Genomic DNA, 23,374 nt, shown 5'->3' with positions numbered 1-23,374 from the left:
AAGTCCTTTAGCAACCTCATGTAATGGAAAAGTGAGATTTCACGCGGTTGTGACTTAGACTGTAAATTACTGATTCCGCTCAAACTGTCAGAAACTAATTGCTCTAGCAGTGAGGCTATTAACTGATCACACAGATGAACAGATGGCACCGGGATTGTTTTCCTCCAAACACTCATGGATCAATCAGAGAGAGAGAAACTCTCACCCATCGCTTCGAAGTCAATTTTACACTTTCAATACAAAAGAAACAGTTTGTACTATCAGAACATTTATATCCATTCTGAGCAATTGATGTGCTTGAAGGAGGATCTCTTGTTTTAGAAGTGGAACTGCGGATCCAGGGCTTTTGTCAGTAATAAATCTGAGGCCCAGTGATGTCACTACGCTGCGTCATCACCCCCGCGATGTTGACCCCCACGCTCCCCGTCTGGGAGGGTCCCTCCGACTTATGTGTGGCCCCCTCATGCACATCCTCCAGGCTTGGACGACTGCAGCAAACCAACCTCATTTCCTGCTCCGTTGCTTTACAAATGACTCCTGCGGGCTGAACCAAAATCATGGGGGGGGGGGGGTTGCACTGATGGCCATAATAGCCATATGATTAGAGTGGGCAACGCTCCAGCTCAGGGTGCAGACCAGACACACTTCCAAGCCTTCAGACCGGTGTGAAGACAGCGATGGGTGATAAATAAGTGATGATGAATGATCTCAAGGAGCTTTGATCCATTTCTGTTCATGCTTTGTGCTTTAAATTCCATTCAGACATCCATGTTGCCTTTGGCCAATGAAATCATCAACTGCTATAATATGTGGTAACAGCAAATATTTAAAAAAAAGCTAATTGAAACCTTTCCTGAATTAATATATATTATACAGTAAATCTAAAGTTCAGTGTGTAGAATTTAGTGACATCTAGTGGTGTTTAGTTTGTCCAGTCTGGGTTACTGTAAAAAAACATGGCGGCCTCCGTAGAGAGGGCCGGCTCCTGATGTAAATATAAAGTATTTAAATATAAAAGGCTCAGTCTACGGTAAAGACAGAAACAATTCAGACAATTCAAAAAACGTTTAATCAATCAAATCAATGTTACGTATTAACTCTATTCTTCACATCATGCTTATACAAGAACTTCCAAATGAATTGATCTTAACAAAACTTCTTTTCGCCTCATGCCGCGTGGGAGAGAATGGATGGAAGCACACGTGCGGCGCACAGTCAAACGTGTGACGTCTTACATAAGCAGCTAATAGGCTTAATTTTCTGACAGGTAGCCTACATTCTGCTCTGCTGCACTCCGAGACTTTCAGCCGTGGATCAGCCGCTGGTCTCAACACTGTGACTGACACTGTACTGACGGGATATCTCATCTTATGAAGATGGCTGCCTGGTCAAATAATCCTTCACACATACTGAACGAGATGTTCAGCTTCCTGCTTTCATTTTGGCTCATGTGCCTGTTTCAGTTCATCTTAAACAAGCCTCTGCCTTTTACAGCTGCATTTCAATTCTCCAAGGCTTTTGAAACACCTCCTGTATTAGCGGTCAGAATAATTGTTTTTGTTGTTCGTCCTAAACTACTTGACACGATGAATCATCAACAGTTAAATATGAAATTAGATTTAGTGAATTTTGATTAAATGACTTACCTGAAATTAAAGACGCTGTCTTCAGACATGTTTTCAGAGTGACTCTGCCGACAGATGGTTTGTGAAATGTTGGGACTCAGAACAGTAGAAAAGCTTGAGAGCAATTATGTTGTTGAAAATGAAGTGGCACTAGAATGACAAGCTAGTCCTTTAGCTTTGTCTCTTGCAGCCCAGTCATTAAACTCTGCATTTTATTAACGATATGTCTGCTTTGTGTCATAAGTGAATTATCTTGATTTAAAAAAAGAAGTAATAGACATTTTGTATCAACTAAACTTGGGTTAAATCACTTCTTACAAGAAGGTAGAGCCATCACAGCTTGGTTTAAACGTGTACAAAATGTTAAATAAATACAAAGAAGATGACTTCCTGATCATTTGGTGACACACTGGCCTGAAGGACGAGTTAATTGATGAGGTTATTGACTATCACGGTCTCTCGCTCTTTGTGTGTGTGCATGTATCGGCCTCCTCTCGCCTCTGACATCACCACTGTTTCCTGCTTGACAATTACAAGGTTAATTGAAATAATGTTTTATTTTCCTTATTGCATCTTGCAGCCTTCTACTTCGAGAACACATGCATGTGAATATCCAGAATTTCTTGGGTATTCAGACTCAAAGCTCTTGATTCAAACGCCTTTTTCCGATTTTATACAATACTGATAAAACATCTCTTTTACAACTATTACCACAATATCCTATTATCCTCCTCCTTCCCTGCACTAATCAGGTGGTGATACTCGACCTCGCTGAGTGGAATAATGGATGCAATCAGGAGAAATCAGAGATCACGTCAAGGAGATTCAAGGAGATACGCTCTGATTGTTGGTGTCACTGCGATGCAGATCACTGGACGGCTGACGGGGGTCTGCGGTTGACTCTGTCTGTGAAGACTGATTGAATAAGGCTACTGATGAGGCCATTGTGGTCATAGGTACGTGGTGTGAATGCCTGACAGGCCCACGGCTGCCATTGTTGCAAACCACTGGGCCGTGACTTCCCCAGCTGTGGTACACAGCATATCATGAGCCACTTAAATGAGTATTGGGATTGTGCAGTTGATAGAAAGATCATCAGGATGTTATCGGCATCATATACATGCGAGAAGCTCTATTTTGGCTCAAGCTGACCCAACATCATAGCTATTATAACATATGTGAAGCGTTCGGGCTCATGCTTTGTAAGAAGAACATTAGATCGTGTTGTTTGTTGTCTTATTTGTGCAGAGGACAAATTGCAGTTTGTTGTTTATTTAAAGCGTGTCAGAAATGCCGGGAGGTTAAATGTAGAAACGTGAATGTTTGTCAGGCACAAGGCTTCTCATCTAACAGAGGAAGCAAAGACCTGCATAGGAGCTTTGCTTTGCATCTTATGTTAATGAATTTGTCGCGGTTGTGTGATGTGAGGCGTTTGACGAAGTATTTATAGCGGCCTTTGATCGAAGAAAATGTAATTCTCAGTTAGATCTCGATGCAATTAAAGCATCTTTGACACATGTTCAGCCTCAACTGTGCAAATGTTAATTTGACCTGCTCATGGGAAATGATTCACTTTGTAGTTTACCATTAATGTTCTATTGGTTGTTGAATAAATTAATAAAGCACAATTGCGGTCTTGTGGAAATTTCAAATCCGATTTGAAGTTTTTCATTCAGCAGGTAAAATGATTTTTCAATGTTCGTCTTAAACAAAGGCTAAAGATGTATTTAGTTTTTCAGCAAAGTAAACCTTAACATTTTCACTTTATGGTGCTATATGGGAATTTAATTCAAGTGGAACAATTAATTCAAGGCAACATAAATAGCAAATTGAAAACATAATTCAGCTATTTCCGTCTCTAACTGACCCCAGAGACACATCGATGCTGAAGCTGAAATTCCGGCTTTTCACAAAGTAAATTTAGATGCATGAAGTTCAACAAACAGCTCCTGAACCACTCCTGCCCACTCCTCTTCAATCCCACGAGTACAAACAGCAGGGTTCACGATGCTGAGTCCCAACAGTGACTCATCTTCAAAACACGTTTGTCCTCTTCCCCAGTGAGGAGTTGTATAACCTGCATAATGTTAATGCCCTCTGTTGTTCATCTGTATTTATTCATTTCTATACTCTCTCTATATGTCTGTCTGTGTGTTTACTGTTTCGCAAAAGTAAACAGTGTCAGTCTCCGATTGGAACTAAATTTGTTTTCAGGGTTCGGAAACAGGTTGGATTTTTTGGGGGGTTTGGGCATTTGGCTGAATTTGCTTTTGCGTCACATACATGGTTTTCCATGTTCAGCGGCTTTAGATGAGATTCACGGAAATACAGCCGCCTCTCACATGTGGTCATTGTAAATAATTAGCCGTTTACCACAGAATGCAGGAGAACGTGTTCTTCTTACGTCGACAGAATCTGAATTCATGTCATGCTTTTGTGTAAAAAAATGGGACAATGTGTGAAACAACCAGATTAATTGGGAAACCCAGTGCTGTGTAATTAACAGCTGTCGGTATAATAGAGGTCATAGAGAATACACAGAAATGCACAATGTCTAATCTGAGAGAAATTAAAATAAGGACAAAAGCTTTCAGAGCCAGAGTGTGGCATGAGATCACGCTCTGACTTTCACACTTTCATTTATTTGTCATTAACCTGTTTACAGAGGACTGTGACCCCAGAGGACTGTGACTCAGCATGAATCACATCAGGAAACAGACGCTGAGGAATGATCCTAATGACACTGACACACGACCGACAAGATCCAAATCTTTTCTGGTTATCAGCAAATATCCAGAAACCAATTGTGAAACATTTCTATTTCGAGTTGTACGTCTGACTTGATCCGAGCTCTTTGAAATTCTTCTTCTTTTCTCCTGGTGTCATGTCTGGTTGGTCCTGCGTCACTGAATGAAGAGCCAACAGGATTGGAGGGTGGGGTCGGGGTTCCTTCATGCTGTCAACTTGCGTATTCTTCTGCGTCACATACCATCGTGTCCAAATGATGCATTCATGGACGTAGCTGTCCCCGGGGAGAGGAACATCACAGACGGATGCCTGTGCAGTTCTGTCTTTTTCATTTTTTGTACCTTTTCTCTCGGTTCTTTTATAACGTGACCCCTGCTGTTTGCACCACCACAGAACATGGTACCCCTTTAGGGTCGACATCCATTTATCATTTCGCTCTTTCATCTCTCACGAGGCCCCCCCCTGTCAGTCTGAGGACACCTGGGGGGGGGGGGGGGGGGGGGGGGGGGGGGGGGGTACAGACTAAAAAACAGTCAGTGCCTCTGACCCTGAAAATAGAGGTCGTCACAGTTTTACATACGTCCGGCCACAGAGGTGCTGAAGACAGATACATCAGCCATCTTGGGACGAATCATAACTATGGCACCCCCCCCCCCCAGCGGCTGCGTCAAATAGACCGCCTGAACGTGCTCGGCTAGCGTGAGGGGCGGGGTGCGATTTGGTTTTCCTGTTTTGCTGGATTACCCCCAGAATACATTCTGCACCCCCACCCCCTTTTAAGCTCGCAAGACTATTATCCAGCAGCCCCCAGTAGTTGTTATCAATGGCGGCCAGATGGAGAACACACCAGCAATACCTCAAGACTTGTTGATCTGGCAGCGCCGGCAGAGCAGCTGTCATTGTGAAGAGGTTCTTTGGTTTCAGATAAGCATCTCTGCTTTTGCCCCTATTTTATATATTTGCCATTAGAACGCTCGTTAATGGCCGTTATGCGATTCCCTGTTTGAATGTCACTGTTTTGTGTGAGAGGGGATTTTTTTTAAGCATGTGTGTGTATCTTTGGTTTATTATGTGTTTTAGAGGTTCTAATAAAACTCACTCTGCATTGTGGTCAAAGCTTGTGACTGTCAGACCGAATCTAATCAGCAAATTGTGCTTTCAGGGTGTTTTTGAGATTTTTCTGACCACAAACAACAGAATGTGACAAGAGTGTCCTGGATACAACACTGTCCTCTAGTGCCTCAGCTGCTACACTGAGGCCACTCCGCTGTTATCCAGTCCTCTAAAGCAGTAAATAATCCAGAGGCTGTGCATGTTTTCACTCCCAATAAAAGGCTGAGGACGAATCTATGAATCTCACGTCACTGCAGAAAAAGAAGGAGAATTTGCAGCAGTCTGCCGCCCCCACCTCAATTCCACCACAGGGGGAAATACCCATAATGCACTACTTGATGCTTTTGTATTGAATTGGCATTGCATTGGTGCGGTGACCCACTTTTTCCAACAGCGAGCAGGTTATTTTGAGATTCCATTAGCAGGAAGACCAAGGGCAACAAAAGGTGAAGAGTCTCGCATGCACGCCAACATCGACCGTCCGATAATATTTAGTGAGATTAAAATCTGCCCGAGCACCTGTTCGTCCACCTGCCGGAAAAATACAACCTGCATGTTTACGTGTGCCGCTGAAACACGAGTAGCTCTGATGATTACTGGTACGCAGCCAAGTCAAGTCCTCTTCTTGTGAGGATGCATCATGCACCCGGCAGACAAACGGGTTAAAAGCAGGAGGACTCACTAAAAATATAAACTGTAATAAAGACATTGCAAAGGTAAAAACAGAAAATGCTAATATAGCAGTAGATTAAATATGTCATTTGATATATTGGAAAACTGTATTTAATTTCTTGCTCAGTTATATGAGAACACCAGAAACTCTCTGATCTTATAACCGTCTGCGAGAAGGTTCATGATGGTATAAATTGCTCGGCTAATGAACCTTGGTTGTATGCTATTTTTCATGATGCATTATGGGAAACAATGACTGCACTATATAAGATACAAAAAACAAACTTAGGCACAATAGCTTATGTAAAATACTTTTTTTTTTTTAAAGGTTCCTGGCTTTAGTTTTATATTAATCATGCATATGTGAGAGTAGCATCAATAGATCCGCAAAAAGACAGACACAGATGGGAAATACAGTGGGCGGGTTCCCACTGAATATGGCAGCAGTTTAATAAGACAGAAAAACAACGTGATGACCTGATGACAAACATGCTTCTATATACAAATGACTCAGCGAAATGCAAACACAAGCGAAGCACTGAAACTCAATACATCAGAATAATAATCTCAGTAGTTTCTCAAGAAATACTGTATTTTCCCTTTTTAATCAGCTGCTCCAGTCTGAGCTCTTAGAATCTTTCAGAAATATACCTGAGGCTTTTATCTTGCTGCAGGGCCCGACAAGTACAACAAAACATTGCCTCATTTCATTTGAACCCACCAGTTCAAACCCATTTTACTTGAACCATTAAGAGGGTGATTGGTGGTTATTACAACTCCTCTCTGTGAGAACGACCAGATGCTCTTTTTTTTTTGTCAAGGTCAGAATCAAAGCCGGACGGAGAGAAGGAGGAGGAGGAGGGGTTTGAATTTTTGTAGCCATCAGGCACTTGGAAGCTCTGCAGTGACGCAGCACCTGCAATCAGAAAAGACACAAAATGGAGTCCCAGCTGGCCCCACATCAGTGGGAGTCAAAAGGCCGGGGGAGGAGAAGAGGACGCTTCAGGCTCGATTAGGCCCACGTCCTATCTCCATCTTCAGCTCTGAGATTCATCACCCTGAGTCATTAGCAACACATTCACAGCTGCCACTCAAGTGCAGGTTGGGGCTGTATGCTGCTGCTTTATTTCGGGGACATGCTGACCAACAGGGGTGGTGTGCAAAAGCAAAAAAGTCCATTAGGTGTTTTTTCACGTCAGGATTTGCAGAATCACATCATGTCCTGGTGACGAGAGCAACACTGACATCTGCATCACTCAGGAGCTGGTCCCTCTGACTGTAAACCAGCTGCAAGGTGGTTGACGGTTGCCTCTGGCGGCTTGAAATGTTCCTACACTATCCACAAGTCTTCACCTCCTGCTCTGCCTCTGTCCTGGTTAGTTTTGGGAATTCCAAAAAAAGAGCAAATGAAGGGATGAAAGTGAGATGGAGAAGTGATGAGAAATGACTGAACGAGTTCATAGCAGGAGGTGGTGGAGGTGGTGGAGGAGGGGGATGGAGGGATTGGGAAGTGTGAGTGAAAGATAAGCAGATATCTGGCACGTGAACGGCCCTGACAGTGACAGAGTCCCGTGCAAAGATAAACAGCGCGGGTGCAGCCCCTGTAATGGCTTTGCACGAGTCATTTGTCACTCCACGTGAAAAGCAAACACCACAGGAAACCAGCGGCGACATTTTGCACTGACACTCGCCATCGCCGGGGGATATTTTACCAAGCTTTCCCATCCGTCTGCACATCTGCTGCTCCAGACACTGAATTTGTTTTTTTTAGCATCATAAGACCTGGGATGAGGTGTTTACATAACCAGTGCCTCGATTAAAGGCCATATTTAAATGTATCTGATACAGGACGCTCAATATACGTCCTATTTTCATTTGTTGGCCGGTTGGAAACATTAAGCAAACACATGAATGCAGATTTAAATTACAGTGCATGAAAATAACTTCATTTAAACATAAAGTAACCAGTGCAGGAAAAATCGACTATCCACCATTTTGGATTAAAGGAGGTTTGTAATGAATTGTCTTATGTGTGAGCGCTGCCATCTTGTGGGTGTTTCTAACACTACACACAAGCTCTTACATATAAAAAAAAATCCTAGATTGAAATCAACTGTAGATGAATGTGTACAAAACATACGTCCACATGTTTGAATGCTACTTGATGTAATAAAAAATATTTTAAACTTCTTGTCCCTAGAAGAAAAAGCACATTTAAATCCAGCAGTTCAGATTGAGAGGAAAACTTTTCTTGAACAAGGCTCCTTATGTTTAATCAACCTATTAAAATACTTTCTGCAGCGCCCCCCAGCTGCTGCATGTGAGAATGCGACACCCTCGGCCGTTTCCCTGAGATGGGCAGAAGCTCGCCGTTGGCTTTCATCTGGTCTATTCTCCTGGACAGGTCCGCGTCACTGTCAATGACCAAGGTGCACCTTTGGGCGTAGCTGACCAGAGTTTCCTCTCCCTGGCGGAACATGCCCACCAGGGGGACCATGTCTTTGCCGGCCAGGTGGAGCTCGGCGATTGACGCCGTGTTTGCGATGGTGTTGCGGTCGATGCCGAGGTGTCGGAAAGCTTCGCTCATGTTCTTTTTCTTGATGAAGGCCGACAGGACCTGTTTGTAGCGGTGGATGACGTACTGGACACCTGTAGCTGGTGGAGAGAAGGGACGGGGTAAGAGGTTACGCCAAAGACTTTAAATAAAGATGGACGACAGGTTTCCACTTCCTCCTGCCATCTTGCACTTTTGGAGCCAGAGGCTGCACGATCGGGAGTCACTCTCAGCTGTCAATCACGATGTTTGATCATTTTATAGCATCAAATAAAAAAATGAAAATCAAACATAGTGGTAAAACAAAACAGCAGTCAGCCACAAGGGGGTGATCAAGAAGATTTGGCTTCACTTTGAGGAGCTACAGTCTATGGTGCCAATTATAAAGTGTAAACAATTAATATTATACTTTATTGTGACGTGTTATAAGATGTTGTGACTTCAGCTCTTTTTGAATGACAGCACATTGGACTTTACCTCTCTTCCTGCTGTAGTCCTTCCCTTTCTTCGACCTTTTCTTGTCCTTGTGATGTTTCCTCCGTCTGTGTTCGCTTGATGCCGCTGAGACTTCAGACGAGTCGGACGCTTCAGAGCCGCTGTCACTGCCGTCAGAGGAGCTGGACGAAGCTTTTTCCCTCTTCCGAGATTTGTTCTCCGAGTGTTGCACTTTGCCGGGTTTGGGCGCTGTATGAAGAAACCCAAACAAGAGAAGCGATCGATGAGAATAAATGAAATAGACCAATGGGTCTAGATGCTTCAGACACTGACCCTCTGTGACGGGACTGGGGCAAGCGAACGTCGGCATGGAGCGATTGCTTGTGAGGTTTTCAATCTGGCTCCTCAGGAAGCGGCGGTCCTGCACCAGGTCCTCCACCTGCCTCTCCAGTGCAGCGATGCGCTCCTGTTTGCTCTCCAGCATGCACTGCAGCTTGGTGATGGTCAGCAGCACCCGCGGGGGCAGGCTCTCCACATGTGAGGCAGCTGGAGAGAGGCCACATACACAGGTTGTGTACTTTTTAGGCCACAAAAGACTATAAATCCTATAAATAGTCAGGAACATGGTCTGATTGGTTTCATGTCACCTCTGTTGCTCGGTACCTGACATGGCGCTGCTGGGTGTGTTGTCCTGCAAAGAATCGGCCGAGGCTCCTGACTGGAAGTTCTCCCACTTGATGATGCGGAGGTCATCCTGCTCCTGCTTCAGCCAGGCCGGAGAGCTGAGCCTGTCCTTGGTCCGCACGGAGCTGGAGTCGATCTCTACGCAGGGGGAGTAACCCGACGGCTCCTGCTGCCACACGGACGACATCTCCTCAAACCTGGGGAAGAAGAAAATGAAGAAAGAATTCGGTTTCAGTGATCGAGGAGAAAGATTGTGTACTATTAGTATTTCACTGTCAAAAATCAGGACTGTCACTCCAAAGACCTATAAATGTATTTTTTAATCCTCCCAATGAAGTATTCTGATTAATTATAAAACGTATTTGTGTTTTTAATCTGTTAGCATTTCTAAATATATAGTGTACAAAAGTTAAAGTTACTATATCGCAACAAAAACGGAAACGTCGACGACTCGCGCTGCTCCGTCGTTTGCTGTCAACAGCTGGCAGGACGTGAAGTCTGACTAAAGCTGTCGCCATGACGACAAGTTCAAATCTTGTAATTATGAGATTTGTATCCAGTAATTAAGAGATTTATGAAATATAGATCTTGTAATTATAAAGATGCTACGTCAACATTTCCTCTGTGTTTATATTCTACACAATTCTATGGAGTTCATTTGTTTCATGGCTACACTGTGAGAAGTAAAATCATTTCATAAAATGTATTTTATATAATAAAATAAACAGCAGTAGTTATTTGGAATTTACAGTAAACCACCAGGAAAAACAAAGAAATATAATATGTTGTATGATTCTTGATTTAATGCAGGTTCTCATTAAAGCTTTATTTCACATGAACAGAAAAACATGTAAACATCAATAAGAGGCTCCTTCCTGTTCCACTGAGGATTCTTCTTATTTGCTGTTTCTCAATTTAATGACGGTGTCTGCTTCAAAAGTTCAGTGGAATCAAACATCAAGAGGTCTCAGCGTGTGGAGACATGAACCCTGTCATTTGTTTCCACGACTTGTAAGTTGTGCACTTGGTCTGAGAAACAGTGACGTGTTTTAAAAGATGCAGTTTTGTAGATACTGAATAACTGACGCTGGAATCACGGAGCATGAAGTCAAGTGAGTTTAATGGTTAATGAATGTTAACTCACAGTTAATGATTGAGACGTTTGTCTACGTAACATTTCTATAAAGAGGGGTGGCCTGTCTGTGCTGTCTGACTTTTGATTCACATAATATCAGAGGTTTCTATTCAGGTGCTTGATAAAAGTGGGTTCAATATCTCAACCCCGAGAACCAACATGTAGTAAAGTAGCAGTATGGTAGTTATACAAGTAGATTAGTAGTATTAGAAGTAGTGTAGCAGATACAGTAGTAGTTACAGTAGTAGAGCAGTTGATCGAGTTGCTGTTGTTGCAGGAAGTGTCCATCATGGCTTCTCTGGATGTTTCCATGGTGATGATGCTGCATGGACTGGTGACATGTGCATGTTGCTGCAGCGTCCAAACACAATGAAGGAGTGAGTGCTGCAGTGATTAATCTGCACCTGACACAGCGTGGGAAGTTCTGCAATGTGCATCAAATGCTGCAATCTGAGAATAAACTTTCCATCTTAAAATATCTGGGGATTAGGTGCAGCAGCTCAGGTCTGCAGGTTTATCACCTGTCACTCAAACTCTGTGAGGGAAATTTAAAACATTGCATATTTGCAATGACATAAGTTCTAAACCTTAGATGATGCATGTAGAGGAGCCGTGTTATTGGGCTGCAGAGGGGCGAACCATTTCTCCTTGCAGTGGATTTAATTATCTCCCACCAAGATGGATGCTAATGACTGTAATTACCAGAGAAAAGGAGCAACAAAGGCAGAGGAACAGAGAGAGCCACGTACCTTCAGCAGAGTCCAGGGGATCAGACTAACACCTGGAACGTCCCTGCGCCTCTGGAAGATGGAGAATGAATCTTAATTCACCGTTTATCACCAAAATAAACAGACGAGTGGAGGAAGAATGAGAGAGAGAGGGAGAGAGGGAGGGAGGGAGGGGAAGATGCCTTCAGGTGCTACAAAAAAAGCTCGTAATTCTCCCCACTGTGCCAAAGGACAATTCTCACAAAATACTGCTTGTTGTTTATTCTTTATATTGATTCATCAGAGTATAAAGACTTAATTTTGGAAATTCTAGTATTATTTACTTTAACCATTTTACATAAGAATTAATCCCACTAAATGTAAATTTGCTTCTTTCTTTTTAAATTCCAAAAAGTATAATATTTCTATTTCATACTTCTTTATTTACTTGTACTATATTTTTAAACCAACAGTTCACTGGGGCTTAATTCTATTGGAGATTTAAAATTGAAGAATGTCATATTCCATTGCAATGTCAAGGAAAGTAAAAGAAGAACAAGTTCATTCTTGGCCTTAGTTACAGAGAAATCTGTTGTAGTGGAAACTCAAGTTAATAAAACTCTCAAAAGACAAAGTTGATCTCAGGATTTTTCAGGTTTCCACCACAATGTCCAGAGGTTTTTGTTGGTGATCCTGCTGAAAAACAAACCAACAGTCGAACAAAACACCAAATATATTAATCAACGGGGGTGAAAACACAACAAGGCCGAGACATGATGATGTTACAAGCCTTTTATTTGCAGTTAAACTAATAATCTTTGGCTACAGAGAGGAAAACACCAAACCCACGACCACACTGACGTCATTTACTTGAGTCTCTACTCAGCTTTTTGCTAACTGTTTAAAATAGTGGTCATTTCAACAAATCTCAGCTGCCTTGTGTAGACATAAAAGAAACAGACATGACATCAGACTGTCCAGATGTTAAAGCAGGTTTCTCCTCTTGTATTTAACCTCTGGCCTACGTGAAACAGTCCGCTAAATAATGTTAAATATTAAAACATCGACTGTGTTAGACGTAAATAAAATAAAAAATGAGGTGTATTTGGATTTGTCAAGTTTTTTATAGTTTTACTGGGTAAAAATGCAACATATCGTAAATCAATATATAGTTTCTCTCAATAAGCAACTAATAAAATATTTCATCTGATTTCTCTGCTGTGAAGACGAGAATCCAATTGCATAACATCTCATATCCTTCATGATCCCAGCAGATATTCCTCAAAACACACGTTCACATTTCTTCAGTTCAAAGCTTCAATCGTTTTAACAGCAGGGAAAGTTTAACAGTCGGGTTGGAGGGGGAAGAAAATGGCCCCAAAAAAATAAAGCACTGACGAAGAATTAGTTTGTATGAGACGGGATAATACTTTTAATAATGTAACACTATAGTATGTTTGTGAGTAATGGGAGAGTATTAGGGTCAGGACAGAGATTGTGTTTAAGGATGGATGACTGGCCATGACATGGACCAAACTAAAAGGTCAAAGTGCAGGTTAAATAATTTAAAAGATCTGTTTTGTTAATTTGGTTTTGATTCGTTATTCGATTTTATAAAAGCAGGTGAAACGTAATCATTGACTAAATTGTTTCGATTTAGACATATTTGTCTAATATATGCAAATAAAAAACAGTCTTCTCATTTCTTTAAAACTCCTCTGTAGTTGTTATATTTGCAGCAGCAAGACGAACTCTGGCTTTAGCTTTAGATCACATTAATTCTATCAAGTCTTAAATCAAATCGGTACTATTGCATCAGCCTGAAGAACCTGTATAAACTCGGTGCTTGTTTTAAAGTGACTGAAAATAACTCGTCACTGTGTAAATGCTGGAAAAGGTGTTAAGAAGTGAAAGGTTAAAAACAGACTATGAAACTGGCAGCGATTGACGGACACAGTTATAGAAAAAGGAAATTTACTTCGATATCTGTGAAAATAAAAGTTAAAAAACACAGAGCCACCAACATTCACTCAAGACATGAGCCGGGTTAGTTCTCCCATCACCTCCCCCCTCCTGCTCCCCACACGGCGTCACACGGAGGCCGAGGAGTGTTTGTTAGTTTGTTGGACAGAGAACAGCAGCGACGTTGGGACAAACTTCCTCTGCCGTCTCCGTCTTTCACCTCCGACGCTCTGCCGGCGTCTCTCAGTGGCAGATGGCCAGGAGGAGGCGTTTAAAGTCGCCGCCGCACTCGTCCCTCAGGGCGTCCTTCAGGGACACGTCGTACTTCTCCAGGTACATGTCTTTGATGGTCTCAAGGTCAAACTGCAGACAGAGGGAAAAACCATTAGAGGACGAGGGGCAGATGCAATCGTCTCTACACGGGTTAAAATCTGTGCAGAGATTTCTGAATGTGTTTCAGGATTGAATCCGTATCCGACCTCAGAGCGACACACGATGATGCGTATGAGTGTGTCCTCATCGGTGCCGGCTCCTTTCATCGCCTTGTTCAGACGCCTGGCGAAGTAGAGCTGAGGATTCTTAGCGACTCTCACTGTGAGGACGGAGGAACAGGTTTCATTAAACTCCTCAGCAGTTTACTACAGCACCTCCTCATGCAACACTTTGTATTTCCCACTAACCAAGAGCGATGTAGCATTTCTTCAGTGTCCCAGAAGTCTCGTTCTCGATGGCGTCCAGGATTTCAGTCCCCGAGAGCTGTGTGGACAAAGTGTGAAGATAAAGTGGTGACGTTTCATTTTCCAGCTCCACATGTTCCTTCAGTTTTACGTATAGCGATTAGTAATTTATCAAAATGTGAGACAAGGTCATTAAAAATGTTCAGGACACTGAGGCCCTCAGGGAAAGTACAGTACAAATGATCCCTGTTTAATTCACACATGCTGGAGACGACATGTCTCAGCCATATCAACTGATACTCTGCAGACGCAGCGACACTCAAACCGACCTGCTCATATATCTTGAATGTGGCCTGGAGCTGCAGGTAGTTTCTGGAGGCCAGAATGTAGCTGAAGGTGGACTCGTCTGTCCCGAAGCGTTCCTCACCAGCCTGACACAGATTATTACTTTCATTATCCACCAATCTGCAAATCTGTGACGACGTGCTGCAGAGGAAACGTTACCTCAATCAGGGAAGTAGCATCTTGTTCGGCGAGCTCTTCGTCCACCTCGTAGCTCTCGTCTCTGTTGCCCTAGATTTAGAAGTAGAGGTTTTTGCAGCTTCATGAAAACTTTGTGTCTGACTCATGCAACTGAATCTGCTGTGTGTCTATGAGTGTGAGTGTGTGTGTGTGTGTGTGTCGGGGGGGGTTCATAGGGCATAACTGGGCACAGGGAGAGTGAGCTCCATTTCAGATGCCGGCACAGATGGGAGGAGTTAAGTTACAGAGTGGAGCGGCTCACCTGCAGCAGAGCAGTGAGGAGGTTTCTCACGTCTCCGCTCGTGTCGCCCTCGATATCTGCTTCTAGATCCCGTTCATGCACTGACAATAAAAAACAAGAGAAACAAATATAATGACAAAAATAAACAAGATTCATTCTGTTTATTTGACATGTGAGTATTTAAAGTCGAGGCCAACAGATACTCATTCAGTGAATCTTGCTCTTAATGTGTAACTCTCTTCAACCAGTCCTGTTTGTTTACGTTAATAATTGTCCCACTTTCCAGGTCGGTCTGTTTTCTGTCTTAAATCACACGTCAACACCAGAAAAACTCATTATAAATACAGACTACTGCTATAACTACCGCTGTGGACTGTGGCTTTATTTCTGTACTTCGCACTCTGACTCGCGGCACCATTCTCAAACCGACATGATTCATGCAGCAGCAGGACGCAGCCTAGTTATCAAACAAACCCTCACAGACGACCTCGTCTAAGCTATGATTAGATTAGAGTCATTTCAGCTTCTTATCCAGAATGCATCGGTGCAACATGGCAGAGAGAAACTGGTGTAATTGCAATTTATTCAAAGATTGTGCTGATGCTTTTGTATAATTTAAGGGGGGGAGGAAAAAGCCAAGACTTTGGGAAATCCTTAATTAATGCAGCGATAAGCTCAGATGTCATCGTGAAACAGGAAGTCACAGCAGGGTGGGCCTTGACTAAACAAAGTGTGACTGTTCTTCAGGGACAAGAATAGTGTCTGAATGTCTCTTATGTGGGAATCTAATGAGTCAACTTCCCCAGTTTTCCAGAGTTCATGACACAGGGATGGGAAACAAGACATTAATCCACATGTTCATGAATGTGAGGTTTAGTCTTACCCTGAAAGTAGCATTCCTTGAACATGGCGATGTCCTGATGCAAACACAACAAATATAAAGTTAGATGTCTGTAAATGTCTTAACTTGCATGTCACTGGTTCAATCTTTATTTCGTTTACAAAACGTGCTAATTTGCAACTTGCAGCGTTCGTAGCGGTGCAGAGGATTTCCACCAGGACGTCTTCGTCTGTTCCCGCCCCCTTCATCGCCTTCCTCAGCTCCTTCACGGCGTAGATGACGGGCGGGTCCAGCATGGCGAGGATGGCCTTCTCAAAGTTTCCACTCAACTCGCTTTTCAACACGTCCGCCAGCTCCTGACGCAGAGACACAGGACGTTATGTTTTCACTCATGTCCATTTGTCTGATACAGATGCGATCATAAACATTGCAAGAGGGAATTTACATATTTTTGTATCTCGTGGATGTAAATGTGGTTTCATGGGGGGGGGGCCGTTGGGCCTTGATGGAGGTTTACGCTCTAGTTAGTGCTTAGTAATATATAATATATAATATCAGTCTGTGTTGCTGAGTCACACTTACGTCGTCATACTTGTCAAAATAAGCCTGTTTAATTTCCTGCCGCTGAAAGCAGCAGCGGTTTGCCAGGATGTCAATAATGGCCTGTTCATCAGTTCCTGAAAAAGGAAACACAAACAGATGCAGAAGAAGAATAAACAATTTAATTTGCAAGTGAAACTCAAAGTTGTGAAACCAAACGTATTCCCAACTTACCGATCCCTTTGCAGGCTTTGCGGATGGCCTTGATGTCCGCTATGACATCAAAGTCCTCGTAAGGCACGATTGTTGGCTGAGGAGACAAAAGACGGCCGTTACGTTCATAAACTCTGAAGCTCAAACCAGTGATTGAATCAATATAATCTCCGTCTAAATTAAGTTCACAGGGATTCGTGCCATGACAGGAGCAGCTGGCCCGTGGGGGGAGGGGAGGACCGTTACACAATGCTTCAGTTGTGGAATCCAGGGCCGGAGGTCTTTAAACAAACTTGGTGGGGGCTCAACGAATGCCAGCGAGAATCAAAGTGCGGCTCAGGGGCCAACAAGGGTCTGAGAGGAGATTTCAAGGGTCCACACAATGGAAATACATCGATGACAACAGAGAAGAGCAGGAAACGTTTCTCAATTTACAATAATAGGATCAATGTGAAGTTTCATGCTTGAAGCTAAAACGATCTCTGTGTTGATATGAAAAACAACTTTAATGTACCATTTATTCTAATATGATACAATAATATATGAAAACACTAGAAAAGGGGCCGGAGCTGGATTTGTTTTAATTTGTTTTTAACCTCTTGCAGTCTCACTCTTGCAAAACAAACACACACACACACACACACACACACATTCATATCGGCTCTAGTCTAACGGAGCAGTGATGAATTCCGCAGGGGAGTGGCTCCTCCTCTGCTCTGCGTAAAACCAAACACAGTGTTCTGTCCCACGGTCGTTTTAGTAGTAAAATAATAAGGATAAAACACAAAACCCAGTTTATATGAAACGTTAACACTTTAAATCCCGCCGCGATAAAATGAATTTATCTGGGTTTTCTCTCTTTGCGCAGTAACTTGAGGGCGAACACAGCCACTGCGGTCGTTCGGTCCATTACGCAAAGTGCGCAAGTCACGGTGGCGATTCATGCAGCCTGATATTTGTCTGCACATTAAATCCACAGAGTCTCACGTGAATCCTGGAGATCGACTGGATCAACGTCTAAAGCATCGATCACACTCTGATCCGCTGATCGGCTCAGATTTAATTATCATCGTTATTTCTCATCGGTGCGTCTGACGCGTAAAAATCTTTGAGCCAATGTTACCTGACAGTTTCCCATGTCGTCGATCGGGTGGATCCAGCAGCTGGTGCTCGGTCGGTGGAGACTGGAGGACTAGTTAGTTTGGTTGGTTAGTTGCTCAGACCTCTTCTCACCAAACTGCGGCCCGAGCCTGCAGCAACCAGAGCGTGACGTCACCACAGCCGGGTTAACCATTTACATCCAGGGGCGCAGAGAGACCAGCACCACGTGTTTCTCCGTGAGGACGTCTTACTTTAGTTTGTATTATCGTGTGGACAGCATTTCACCTTCTCTCTTTTCTTATCACGTGACATTAAATGTACTAATCTTTATTTATTTTTATTTTCAGATATTGTGTTTCACTTTCTTAACTGAAAAACTGAAGGTACTGTTTTATTTCCAGGAAATGTCTCCTTCTTAATCTTTTTGTGTTTTATAATCTAGTATGTGAGTATTTTGAGCATTTTTTGTTTGTTTTTAATGCTAAAATAATACTTAAATACTCTTAAATACTCATTACTCTGAGAGGTTTACACGTCACAGACACATCTTACTCCGGTGGGGTCGAGGGGTTGAATCTCTTTTAACCTGGGCTTTGTTGGAGAAATGTTGCGTTTGATCGCTGCACCTAAACTGAGTGTGACTCACTCGTGGGTATATTTGGAACATAATATATTGGTGGTTCAGTTATCTCACAGTATGATAAACTAATTTGTGTTCAAAGTCCTTATTCAACCTGAGGATCTTTTACTCTTCATACCTTCGGTCATCCTCTCTTGTTGCAGGGAAAGTTGACCTTTGACCCTCCTGAAGTAAATTGTGACATATTAATGCAGCTGTAGCTCAGATTGTTTCCTGGGAGTCAAAGCAAATGCAGGTGGTGATATTTGGATCTTTTAACAGCCTCTGTGCCCAACTTTCATAAAAAAATACAAAAATCTGAGATGTGTTCACCAGGAAAAAGGGACAACGAACAAAATATATTATAAAAGTGGTTGTGCAGTTTATTATATGGAGGATAAATGTAGGAAAAGTTGAGTACACAGGATAATAATAAACCTGCGGTCCACAGTATAATTACCAGCTGTAGCTGCCTACGCTCCTCTATCACCGTCCCTGTATCTTAATTACTCTCCCACTGAGCAGGAGAGCTGCTGCCGTCCACAATAAGGCCTCCAGCCTCCGACAACACATGCACAAACTGCATAAACCGCTCCAATTAACATCCTGCTGACGTCACACCAACGAAGACGTGCAATTAAAGGAGGTGACTCATCCTCTCCTCACTGTATATTTATCTGAAGTTTACCTGGAGGATCAATGAGGGAAACTCTCGGGACAAATAACTCAAAGTAAACAAGTGCAGCAGCTGTTAAACACTGCGGCGGCTCTTCTAGTGCCGGAGAGAAACCACGGATCAGGATCGATACCACGTGTGGCTGCAGGGGGCGCTGTTGCTCAGTAGCAGATACATAGTGTTGCTTTAATTTGCCTATTGTCACAATTTCACTTTATGTCATGTATAATTTCCAAACTGTTTGTCCACCATGTGTCAGACTGTGCAGCAGACCGCTCAGGCATCTCAGATCTGGGGAAGTTATGGTCTTGGTCTCACAGGCGGTGGAAGGGGATCCCACCGAAGTCTTTATTGTGGCTCTGTGACGGAAACAAAGACGCCATTCAAAAGAAAGCGGCTCCAGTGCAATGTCATGCTGGCCCAGGACCCAGACTCGTGTTTTGACCTCAAACAAAACCTGTTGTGAGTCTGAGCCGCTCAGAGGTTTGAGTTTCAGCCGTGTTAAAGAGGTCAGGCAGGAGTTTTACCTGCAAAAATATTTTAGCTCTGCAGGAGAAACTTGAATCTCGATGAATATCTTCTAAAAGCAAAACTAGAAGAAGAAAATCTGTCAAGAATTTGAACCTTTATTTGTTATGTTGTCACAGCAGGACGGCTTCACTCCTTCACTTGTCTTTTCATTGGTCAACTGTTCCCTTTGTTTTGTTATTATATATTTTGTGTAGCCTGCTCTAAAATGAGGAACGTGGAGCATCTTGTTAAGTTATACGACACAAACAATGAAATACTTCATATTTTGGCACATCAGCTCCAGATTATCATAAATATCAGGACTTTAAAAAGACATTCTGAAGGAAGAAAGACAAAACCACACAGACTTGTTTCTTTTGTGGAGGATGAACTGTGAAACTGCTCATCCCTGAAAAAGACATTTTAACTTGACACAGCAACAGCAGAAGTGTGCATCAGACAAAGCTGCACAGTCTCTCATTTCCTCCTCGTCTCAGCCGGAAAGATCATGAGACCTTCTGAGTTCACTAAAGTCTTTTGTTCCATGAAAACAAAGCTCTGCTCATAATCGATGCATTGTTCACCTGCTCCTGGTGTAAAATCCTGGTGATGTACAGTCCAGGATTCTGGTTCCTCTCACTGGGCCCTGGTGGTAGTTCAGGGCACCACAGCCCCCAAGATGGAGCGAAGCATTGGTGTCACTGTGCTGCAGACATTTCTCCCTCTCTGTGTTGTTCTCTCTTCTCTACCTGCTTGAACACATATTTGTATTTTTTCTTTGTGGTCTCCTGAAGATAAGACATGCAGTCACTCACTCTACACGCGTTATAAATGTGATGGGAGCGTCACACAGGCTGGTCCTGAAGTTTCCCATGAAAACAATTGCACTCGATTCTGTGTTCAATGGCATAAGTGGATAAATGTCTTCATCTAGTGGTCATTTAATGTAACTGCAGCCAAATACTGCTGCAAATGATGAATTCCTATAAAACTCAATAACTAAACTAAAATTAAATGAAAAGACAAAAGAATCTGAAAAAATGAACTGAATAAAAAAAATTATTCTGTGTAACATTTTAATCAATTCTCATATTTCATAGTATCTATCGAGTCTCAGTCTGAAGATAATTAACTATTGATGTGTAATGTGGATTTAATTCCATCTCTATTCTTCTAATATCCATTAGATTCATAAACACCTGAACATCAGTTCAAGGACAAAAGTATGTGGACGCCTTAATAATTGTACTTTCTAATGTACCTGTACTTAACTCTGGTAGATTTACCTTCAGGAACGTTTTACCTTTACTCCACTAAAGCATTATGTTCCTCTATCGCCTCCTTCTTAGAACAGTGAAGTTTTATTTCTAACCTTCGTTTCCCTCATCTGATCTGTGTGTGTGTGTGTGTGTTCATGGGGTTTCGCAGTGGGTGTCAGACATTTCCAGCTCAGACGGCTGAGAGCCGGTGACTAACGGTGAGTGAGCGACTGCACACTGGTCCCTGAGAGAGGCCACCTCGCCCCCCATCAATCAGCCGCCTGCCTGCTACCCGGAGGCAGGGACGCTGGAGATAAAGCACCATCGCCTTCTGGAAATTGCTACAACTGTGTGATTATGACCGATGACGTCAAAGGAAAGCCTTTTTGTTTTTAATGAATGAACATTGACTTTGCTCTCATTCACACACGTCTGTGTGAGTGTGACTCACCAGCGTCGTGGCCTTGGGTTGTTTGTGTTGGTGAAAAGTACAGTGATGACGGAGAGGAGGAGAAGACCTGGTGTAAAAAAGAGGATAAAGTGGATTATTAGATGAGGAGCTGCTCTTTCTGTGATGCAGAGCTGGTCCCAGAATCTCCCTCATGTTCAATAATGAGCCTTGAAATAATGAAATTCATTTGCTGAGCTGGTTTTAAGTTTGGTTCTTGTGACTCTTTGCCACTTCAATGCAGGATTCGTTGTCATTAAAAAGCTTAATTCACATATTGAGATTGCATGTTTTCAGCTCCACATGTCTCCTGTGTAAGTCAGTGATGGATTCTCTTTACAACAGACTGTTTAATATCAGTAACAATGTGATTTGTGGAGAGAAAAATGAACTATTTTGATTTTATTTCCCCTAATTTTTAAATGACGACCACCAGGCTGCAACAGAACAGATGATGTGATTACAAGCAGCGGAAATGTCAAAAATCTGTCACTTCCAACTCACGTTTTCACCCATTATGTCAAAAAAAATAAAATACACAAGAATAGACGTCTTTATATTATATAGAGGTTCACATAAAGAAGACATTATCTAACTAACCCTCTTCTCCAATGAATCCCATTATAAATGTGTTCATGCAGAAGCCACAGCAAATTATGCAGCTTAAATTATTACTGATGCAGCTGGACACTGAGGGAGACGTCTCGCTGACTCATTACACTCCATGTTTCTCTCGGACAGAAGATGAAGATTCACAAGCTGCAGAACAGCTTCTACTGGAAATGTGTAATATTCCAACATATAGTCACATGAGTGTAAAAGTAAATATAATACGAGCCAGTCTGCATAATGAGCACATTTACATACTTATACATCTATAATCTTTATTTTGGATTAAGGTTCCTCCTCCAACACTGACTTCACAATTTCCCAAATGTTTCCTCCTAATTCAATGAGAGTCAATACAAAACCCTGGCTGCATCTCCACTCGTTCTTTGAGGATATTTTACAGACACCATGTGATAGACATGTTCCAAAATAAACATTTCACATTTCATTTGAAAGTGACATGTGGGATTTAACTGGTCCATCATATTTACCTTAAAAGTTCCTACATCTTCAGGTGGAAGAAAAGAAACAACAGCAGGTTAGATGAGGAAGAGGATGAGGAAGCTGATGAAGAGTCAACGTCATCTCAGGACGTCATGACGTGGGGTTCCACCACCACCAGGGGGCGGTGCGCAACCGAGCGTCCACCTTCCAGTGTTCAGCAGGTTCATTTGTGAAAGATGGGAAACACATGGAGATACAATATATTGTTATAGACTTGATAAAGATTAAGTCATGTGTTTGATTTGAACATGTTTAACATACTTATACTTTGTTTTATGTGTTTTAAATACGTCTGTATGAACCAAGGCCCGGACATTTAAACAGCTTTACTCTATTTATCACACTGACAGGTTTTACCAGCAGCAGCTTCCTTTGTCTGGTGCAACTATGCTTTTCTTTTCTTTTATCTTCCATAAGATAAAAACGCAAGATGAATCATTCTGCACTCTGAAATATGAAAATATGCACAATAAACAAACACGGCACAGACGCAGACACAAGCCTACAGTATATCATCATCCATAAAAACACAGGTGGACTGCATCCATGTGTGTGTGAGCACGGGTGGAGGTGTTCTGTCTTCCAAACGACGGAGGAAATCGTCTGACAGGAGCAAGAAGAGGAAATTCTGAGACAAATGGGCTCCTCTCAGTGTGCGGCTGAAGGGCCTCACTAATTGGGAGAGGTGTCATCGGGCCCCGGCAGTTAATCACAACAACGTGAGGAGAGAATTGCAGCCGGGGAGGAAAACGCTCTCCTTCTTTGCCTACAAGGTGTTTGCACGCCAGGCGCTGGAAATTCACAAGCTGCTGTCACGTCTGCAGGGACTGTAACCGGCCCTGAGTTTGAGTAAATGTAATGCGGTGCATGCACACTATCGTCAGCAGAGATAATTGTAAATGCATGCACTACACAGTCCTGGACCTCTGGTACATGCACTGTTTGTCTTGGATAAGCAGTTTAGATATAATTTGGCTCA

The 23,374-nt window shown here is 42.6% G+C and overlaps 2 protein-coding genes across 4 annotated transcripts; both read right to left on the bottom strand.

Annotated features, from left to right (window-relative positions):
• Nucleotides 1–6,565: 6,565 nt before the first annotated feature.
• Nucleotides 6,566–11,873, bottom strand: LOC109639624 (coiled-coil domain-containing protein 106). 2 transcript variants are annotated; one of them, XM_020103195.2, is made up of 5 exons: nt 11,716–11,873; nt 9,811–10,028; nt 9,481–9,693; nt 9,190–9,396; nt 6,566–8,813 (listed from the first exon to the last, which is right to left on the bottom strand). In XM_020103195.2, exons 2-5 carry the CDS (start codon nt 10,016–10,018, stop codon nt 8,434–8,436), a joined length of 1,008 nt encoding a protein of 335 aa, XP_019958754.1. In that variant the 5' UTR covers nt 10,019–10,028; nt 11,716–11,873; the 3' UTR covers nt 6,566–8,433. The 2 variants fall into 2 exon arrangements, with proteins under 2 accessions (XP_019958754.1, XP_069368988.1); XM_069512887.1 differs by lacking the exon at nt 11,716–11,873 and adding an exon at nt 11,207–11,692.
• A 577-nt stretch (nt 11,874–12,450) lies between these two features.
• Nucleotides 12,451–17,962, bottom strand: anxa13 (annexin A13). Of its 2 annotated transcripts, none has more exons than XM_020103224.2 (11): nt 17,793–17,962; nt 16,691–16,766; nt 16,499–16,593; nt 16,102–16,269; nt 15,959–15,992; nt 15,097–15,176; nt 14,817–14,885; nt 14,642–14,743; nt 14,316–14,391; nt 14,115–14,227; nt 12,451–13,998 (listed from the first exon to the last, which is right to left on the bottom strand). In XM_020103224.2, the coding sequence occupies exons 1-11, from the start codon at nt 17,805–17,807 to the stop codon at nt 13,879–13,881; spliced, it is 948 nt and encodes a 315-aa protein (XP_019958783.2). In that variant the 5' UTR covers nt 17,808–17,962; the 3' UTR covers nt 12,451–13,878. The 2 variants fall into 2 exon arrangements, with proteins under 2 accessions (XP_019958783.2, XP_019958782.2); XM_020103223.2 differs by having other exon boundaries at nt 16,102–16,272; nt 17,793–17,960.
• Nucleotides 17,963–23,374: the final 5,412 nt, after the last annotated feature.

Source organism: Paralichthys olivaceus, chromosome 17, assembly GCF_024713975.1.
Source record: "Paralichthys olivaceus isolate ysfri-2021 chromosome 17, ASM2471397v2, whole genome shotgun sequence".
In the NCBI taxonomy this organism is placed as follows: Eukaryota; Metazoa; Chordata; class Actinopteri; order Pleuronectiformes; family Paralichthyidae; genus Paralichthys; species Paralichthys olivaceus.
This window is presented reverse-complemented; position numbering and strand designations above follow the sequence as displayed.

What these genes read in the sequence shown, in the direction of transcription:
- LOC109639624 (XM_020103195.2), bottom strand. Translation starts at nt 10,018, where the DNA reads ATGTCGTCCGTGTGGCAGCAGGAGCCGTCGGGTTACTCCCCCTGCGTA. An exon ending in CCCCAGTCCCGTCACAGAGG is followed by an intron (nt 9,397 to 9,480) that starts GTCAGTGTCTGA and finishes TTCTTCATACAG; the next exon opens with CGCCCAAACCCGGCAAAGTG. An exon ending in GGACTACAGCAGGAAGAGAG is followed by an intron (nt 8,814 to 9,189) that starts GTAAAGTCCAAT and finishes TCTCTCCACCAG; the next exon opens with CTACAGGTGTCCAGTACGTC.
- anxa13 (XM_020103223.2), bottom strand. An exon ending in CAAGGAATGCTACTTTCAGG is followed by an intron (nt 15,177 to 15,958) that starts GTAAGACTAAAC and finishes TTTTATTGTCAG; the next exon opens with TGCATGAACGGGATCTAGAA. An exon ending in TCCTCACTGCTCTGCTGCAG is followed by an intron (nt 14,886 to 15,096) that starts GTGAGCCGCTCC and finishes TTCTAAATCTAG; the next exon opens with GGCAACAGAGACGAGAGCTA.